At 45.1% G+C, this 6,864-nt stretch overlaps 1 protein-coding gene across 1 annotated transcript; it reads right to left on the reverse strand.

The window, feature by feature from the left end:
- Positions 1 to 575: 575 nt before the first annotated feature.
- Positions 576 to 4,827, reverse strand: LOC120025211 (RNA-binding protein MEX3B-like). Its single transcript, XM_038969680.1, has 2 exons — positions 4,329 to 4,827; positions 576 to 3,419 (listed from the first exon to the last, which is right to left on the reverse strand). Exons 1-2 carry the CDS (start codon positions 4,558 to 4,560, stop codon positions 2,002 to 2,004), a joined length of 1,650 nt encoding a protein of 549 aa, XP_038825608.1. The 5' UTR covers positions 4,561 to 4,827; the 3' UTR covers positions 576 to 2,001.
- Between the last annotated feature and the right edge of the window lie 2,037 nt (positions 4,828 to 6,864).

A 6,864-nucleotide genomic window follows, 5' to 3' on the forward strand; every position in this document is an offset into this window, starting at 1 on the left:
TTGTACTGTGTGTTATAGAACGTTTAGATAGATATCTGTAAGGTAGAGGGTTTGCAATCAGGTTCACTGTTATTATGGATCAGTATTTCACTATGTTTGTACTGTGTGTTATAGAACGTTTAGATAGATATCTGTAAGGTAGAGGGTTTGCAATCAGGTTCACTGTTATTATGGATCAGTATTTCACTATGTTTGTACTGTGTGTTATAGAACGTTTAGATAGATATCTGTAAGGTAGAGGGTTTGCAATCAGGTTCACTGTTATTATGGATCAGTATTTCACTATGTTTGTACTGTGTGTTATGTCCTGCCTCCTTTTTAAGCAAATTATCAAATTAATTGTAACCCACGGTGAGATAAAGTGAATCAAATCAGCTCTATTTGTAACTTTTCCGTCTGCAATGCTCTAAACATTTCACCTTCCTGAATACGGCTGGTGTTGCCAGCCCCATGCTCCAACAAACTGAAGCATCAGAACAGTAGTACAGCAACATGGATCTAAATGACAAGTAATCCATGATATAAACAAGACATGAAGCAGACAACTCATGAATGTACCCTTTTTTTTATTGGACTTATATAGAAATAATTTTTCTAAACAAAGTAGCACCGTTACTTAAGTTTTACTTTATCATGTAGAACTGTCAGAAAAATAAAACTCTCGATACATTTTCAAATCTTGTCTCTGCAAATATAACATTAGTATTTGACGCGAGGTTAAAGGCCCTTTATCATAAAATAAAATATACTTTGTTCTTAAACTTTGCTCAATAAAGTACATTTACACTCAAGTAACAGCACCTACATATACATAAACAAGTGGTAAACAAATGTATTAAAATAGAAATATTAAAACTATAGTGGTGCAACAGAAGTCTGTAAGTCCCACTGGAATCTAATTCATACAAATTTTTAGAAAGCATAAACGTTTTTTTGTTCTTTTTTGTTTGACTTACTAAGTTTCATACATTTCAACATTTCGTAATAATATAGAATAAAATATGCTTTATATTACTGAATAGAAAATATGCTGGGTGAAGCGATTTAAAAGACATTTTTTGCTGAACCTATAAAAACTCCATCCCAACAGAATACTGTCAAATGTAAATACACATCCTTGTGGTTCTTGTATTTCCTCCCACAGTCTGTGTGATATTAAAATAATACAGTGATCATTGCCATAAGGTCATACTAAAAAATAAACAATATTTGAACCCAGCTACAAAAAAAGTTCACTGAACTTAAATAAAAAATATCTGTAAACATCTTTGTAATACGAAATATAATCTTTCAAGTCAAAAAAGAATAACATACTTCAATCTGTATTAACGTAATTAATATTACAACTTGTTCATCGACGTGGAATATTTTCCCATTCTATACATATATAAGCAGGATATGTTGTTGTACTCCCTCACATGGTTGGCTGACCTTAAACTGCAGTATCTTCACCTTACAAGAACTTAAGAAGTCGATGTCCTGACAAACTTGTCTCCCTCTGACATTCGATCAGGGAAACTGGAAGGCTTTTCTCTGCTAACAGTCTGACCAAACGACTCTTAAGTACCTCAGTCCAAGACCTTTCTGCCTTTCTCCTAACTTCATAAATGTTGTGTACAATTCATTACTACGACTACTAAATACTATGCTGGAGTATTTTAAACATGCATTTGTAGATGTTGAAAATATCTTTCTCCCTCAAGCTACAGTAAGTTATTAACTATTCCCACAGAGCCCTTATGAGGGATGTCTATCCCTTTTCTGGATACTGCAGCTTTCCTATACATACATATGTATATACACAAACATATATCCCCATACAATACGGTATAGGATCCTTTCAAGCAGAACAAGAGTCTTGTTTTAGTTGTGGTTGTTGCTATCGTAGTCAAGACCCAGTCATCTTGGTAATATTGTCAGTCAAGAAAGACTTGGTCATCTTGGTAATCAATGTTCATCTTGGTAATAACATCATAGTCAGAGAGTCATAGAGACAACGTCTTATGAAAATATACGTATGGCCTGAGTGACCCCTGTGTGGCACACGGGGCATTTGGGCTCACTCCTCTGGCAGATGCGGTTGGCACACTCCATACAGAACAGGTTGTGGCCACAGGGCACCAGAGCTGCAATTACTTCGCTCTCAAAGCACAAGGAGCAGTCGCGGCTGCCCTTTCGGCTGGTGGAGGAGGAAGAGGATGAAGAGGAGGCTGAGGAGTCACAGGGCACCCCGGGGAGATGGGGCCCGGGCAGAGAGGCCATGCCGTTGGAGCTGGGGTACCCGTGGAAGCACCGGGGGCCTCCTCCTGGGTCGCTGCGGACTCTCCGGGCCAGGGGGTGATCGGTGGGTCCTCCGGTGTTGTTTTGGAGGGGTGGGGACAGGCGGGGCTGAGGGGTACAGCCGCCGTTCATCCTCCTCTGGCTCGTCACCATCCCGTTGGCATTCGTGGAAGCATTGGCTGATGGGTAGATGGCAGAGGAGGTGGAGGTAGGGGAGCTGGAGGATGAGGAGGAGGGAGTCATCCCCCGCTCGTACTGGGACCAGAGGAGGCCGGGCGGGGCCGGCGTGGGGTTGAACCCAGGCGAGGTGTCGCTGAAGGTCATGTCTGTGCAGTCGGGCGAGATGACGCCGCCACCATAAACAAAGCCATTCCCGTTGGTGTTGATGTTCAGGTTGTTGTTGTTGTTGTTGCCGTTGCTGGCGGTGTAGCTGAGCGCCGGGGAGGGGGGGCTGTAGTCCGCCATGCGCGAGCCGCTGTTGGTGCCGAAGTAGGAGTCTGTGGACGCGCTGCCCAGAGAGGATGAGGAGTCGTTGCGGTAGTTGGAGAACGGTTTGCGTCCTGACGTGGTGGCAGCACTCTGCGGGTTACTGGGCTTGGACCATAGGGTGGGGTGGCCATGAATGTCAAACCCGACGTCCGTGCCATTGGCATGGAAGTCGTTCTCGTCCTGGAGCTCAATGAGGCCACCAGTCCGCATGGTGATGTGGGCCTCGATCTCCTCCCGAGCACGGTCCACGTTCTCAGGCATGCCCGTCACCTCAAACACGGGCTCCTTGTCCCGGCTGGGAGTCACGATGTAGGTGTGGGTTGTCTGCTGGATGCGCTTGATGGTGGCCCCCTTGGGACCCACGACCAGCCCAACCACCCTGTAAGGAACCCGGACTTGGATGGTGGTCTGGCCCGGAAGGTTGGGGGGTCCAGGGGCCGGGGTACCACCTCCCGTTGTCCCGTTGATGCTTGTGTTCTTGTTCCGGGAGGCCCGGATCATGGAGAAGTGCTCAGCCGCAGAGATGATCTCTCTCCTGGCCATAGCGACGTCCTCCCTCCTCCCGGTCACCACGAACACCGGCTCCTCGCCACGCACGGGCGTCTTGATGTAGGTGTTGGTCTTGGCTCGTAGCGCTTTGATTTTGCATCCTGTGGTTACACAGGAAAAGGGGACAGTAAGTGCATGTCAAAATGTTGAGGGACAAAAAACATCATGTGACTGGGGTGGAAATGTGGTCTGTGTGCTGCTTGAAACAGCTGGGATGTGTGAGTTTGTGTTTTTATTGTCAGTTATTTCAGAAAGGCTAGAAAAACAATTCACCCTATCTTATCTGGGATAAATTCAAACCACATGCTCTACGACTATCATGTCCATATGCCAGATGAGGTCAAAAATAGCACAAGTAAATGTGTGGGGGATGCGTGCAGAATCCATGATTTTCCCTTAGCACAGCAACATATGATAGGAGAAATGCAAAGGAAACATCCACTAACTGTCAATATACATTTTATTTAATTAAAATGTATCTTGGCATTATACGAACATAGATAATTCTACTTGGTTGATTCAATTTCCGGGCATAAATGCAGAAAGTTCTATTCCAACCGCCTCCAGGTGTAACTATTTTATAATTAAAAATGGGGAACAGTTGACGAAAGCAGCCGAGGATTGAAAAATCCCTGGCGTCGTGGGCTGAGGCAGAAGCCTATCTGGGACAAGAGTGTTATAACATGACAAAGGGAGTGAATCCCCTGTGGAAATATAACACTCCCCGCCAGAGCGCTGTCTGTCTATATGTATGAGCGCTACGGTAGCAGCCAAACTATTCCTTCGCTTGCCTTTGTTTTGCCGAGGATAACAACTGACATATTGCAGTGGAAGGGAGGTGGAAACCCATATTCTGCATGTATGTGTAACAGCAAACTAACGCCCAGGCTATACTAACCTACAGTCAGGCAGTGTAACATTGACTCTGGCCAGCTGCTGGCTATAGCTGCAAGATTGTATCCTAACAAAGAAACAGCGAAAATGAAAAGCAAATACAGTAACCTACTCACCTTGTCTGCCGACGATTTCAGCTACATGCTCCGAACTAGGCACCGGGACACATTCGGTCATATTGACACTCTTTTTCCGGTTAGACTCGTTGTCATATAGCCCGTTCTCGTCGTTGTCCAAGCCGAGCAAGGAGAGCTGGTCCAGAGCTAACTGCAGGGCTCTCTGGTCGTCCAGGGCGTTCTCCTGGTTGCTCCCATTCCTCTCCATCTCGGCGAACAGTGAGCTAGGCATCTTTGCGTTTTTGCAGTCTAGAGCAGTGAGCGCAGACAAAGAGGGAAAACACGGAAACTGGGTAGGAAAAGGAGTGATGATGGGAAAATGGGGCACCCGACCGGTTTCAAGCCAATGGTGCAAATCAGTGCGCTTTTTTCTTTCTCTTTCTCCTCTAGCAGTTACAAAATCAGTGCAAGCAATCCGCCCTACAAGAAAGGGACCTATTTTCTTTGTTGATGAGCCCGACTCCCGAAATGTGCCTTGAGAAGGGCACAGAAATGCCTATTCCAGAGTTGTAGGTTGCCTTTGCTGGAACGCCGGCGGTGGTAATATTCCTTCACAAGAGCCCCTCCCAACTGGACTCACACACTCAGCTCTTTTCTGTTTCTGTCTGACTTGCTGCAGAGCCAGACAGCACTACTGGGGGATATGTGCGAATGACGTCACCCACCAGGGCAGGGTCGGTGCGGCGCTGCTTGGTGAATTTGCATAGCCGGAACCGATTGGACAGGCGCCGTGGAATGGGAGGTCACAGAAGCGCTTCCCCAGTCCCTGAAAGAAATAGCCTATACTCCCTCCTTTGTTGTCTCCCTACATCAAAACGCAGTCTTTTTTTGATAAGAAAAGAAATGCGTTTATATTCCGACTTCCTCATGAGGAGCTTTGTTGTTTATGCCTACTGTGTAATAAATAGTGGTCTCTTCCTGAGCGCGCGCATGTTTATTACAAGCGCATGTAAATAAATGAGGTCACGCGGTTATTATATCCCCATGCGGCTTTTCTTTGTGTGTCAAATAGCGCATTGTCAATCAAACAAGCTTTGTCGGCTCAGTGTATGCGTCGCTTTGTTATTTTTTAAATAAATATGCAAACTACCCAACTTACACATAGGTCTATGCGTCAAAATGAGAGCAGTTCTTAACAGTTGACAGTATCCTTTAAAAAAACATAGCGCGTAATTCTATATAAAACATGTAAATGGTTTACTTATAAGTGTTCAATGCTATGAAGCCAAAACCCAGACATTATATTACTATCATATGTCAAATGATGTGTTGCAGGGCATGCCCAGACATGAGCTTTTTGTTTGGTTTTTCTCTGGCAAGACCCCTCTCTCCCTCCCCTCTCTCCTTCTCTCTCTGCAAATGTCGGCCAGCTCTTGTCATTGAAGCCTATCATGACTCATGACACATGTATTTAATGATCACTAACAATAACTGTAGCTGTAGAATGATTTTCGAAACATCCTCGCACTGAATTGGCACGCTCATCGTGACAGGCATTTGCCTCCGTGACATCAGTGTCCCTCTGCCTATTTGCTTGGGACTTGAAACCAACAGCAAACAGCTAGCAGGTAATTCATTGTTGCGTTCAAACACCACTCATTTCTGAGGATGTTTACACCACTGAAGAGCGCAGCGACAGAGAGAGTTACCACTTCGCGTCCTAAACTAGGGGAAACCCAATACATAATTAGATCTACTGGCCCAGATATTAAAGCTTAGTGCTAGGATACCCTACTATAATACGTGATGTAGGCTATAGGCTATATCAGGTCTAGTAAACGGCTATTAACAGTGTTTATTGTTTGAATGATGGACATTGAGTTAATAAGATGGTAGTACCCTAAACATTCATAAAGGTAGCAGGTAGCCTAGCGGTTAAGAGTGTTGGGAAGGCATCCGAAAGGTCGCTGGTTCGTGCTGATTAGGTGAAAGATCTGTCAATGTGCCCTTAATTTAACCATAATTGCTCTGGATAAGAGCGTCTGCTAAATTACTAAAATGTAAAGTAGCTAAACTACTGATTAAGGTCCCCAAATTCAAGGCGCAGTGTTATTTCGATTCTAGAATATAATTTCCCCCATAAAAAATGAATCAATGAGACAGAACACAACAGCTTCACATATATATTTTTTTCGACGGGTCCTATATCATCCAACAATACAGTCCTATTGACAATAGCTATTGTCAGTTTGCATATTTCATTTTATTGCGGGGCATTATGTAAACGTTAGCCGCATGGTGGGGAGCTGGGAGGGGAGGGGGGGCGGGTGAGAGGTCTTTCTGCATCCAGCGACCAACGTGCCCTTTCTGGCCAGGCAAGGACCCCGCGGGGAGGGGGGGACAGCGGGGGAGCCGCTTCTTTCAAAACAAAGGAAATTTCAAACCAATTCAGAGCCATTGAGACGAGAAACACTCGCCTTTGTCACCTCACTCTGCGCTCACAATTGCTATGCTAAAATCAACCGCTCCGAACCTGAGAACGCGGGATGGGAACCTCTTGTTATTGGAACCCCCTCCATCCAACCCCCTCTCTCTT

This window comes from Salvelinus namaycush, chromosome 30, assembly GCF_016432855.1.
Source record: "Salvelinus namaycush isolate Seneca chromosome 30, SaNama_1.0, whole genome shotgun sequence".
In the NCBI taxonomy this organism is placed as follows: Eukaryota; Metazoa; Chordata; class Actinopteri; order Salmoniformes; family Salmonidae; genus Salvelinus; species Salvelinus namaycush.

Excerpts from the sequence above, each read along its gene's own strand:
- LOC120025211 (XM_038969680.1), bottom strand. The coding sequence starts at position 4,560 with ATGCCTAGCTCACTGTTCGCCGAGATGGAGAGGAATGGGAGCAACCAG. Across the intron at positions 3,420-4,328 it reads TGAAATCGTCGGCAGACAAG|GATGCAAAATCAAAGCGCTA; the intron begins GTGAGTAGGTTA and ends GTGTAACCACAG.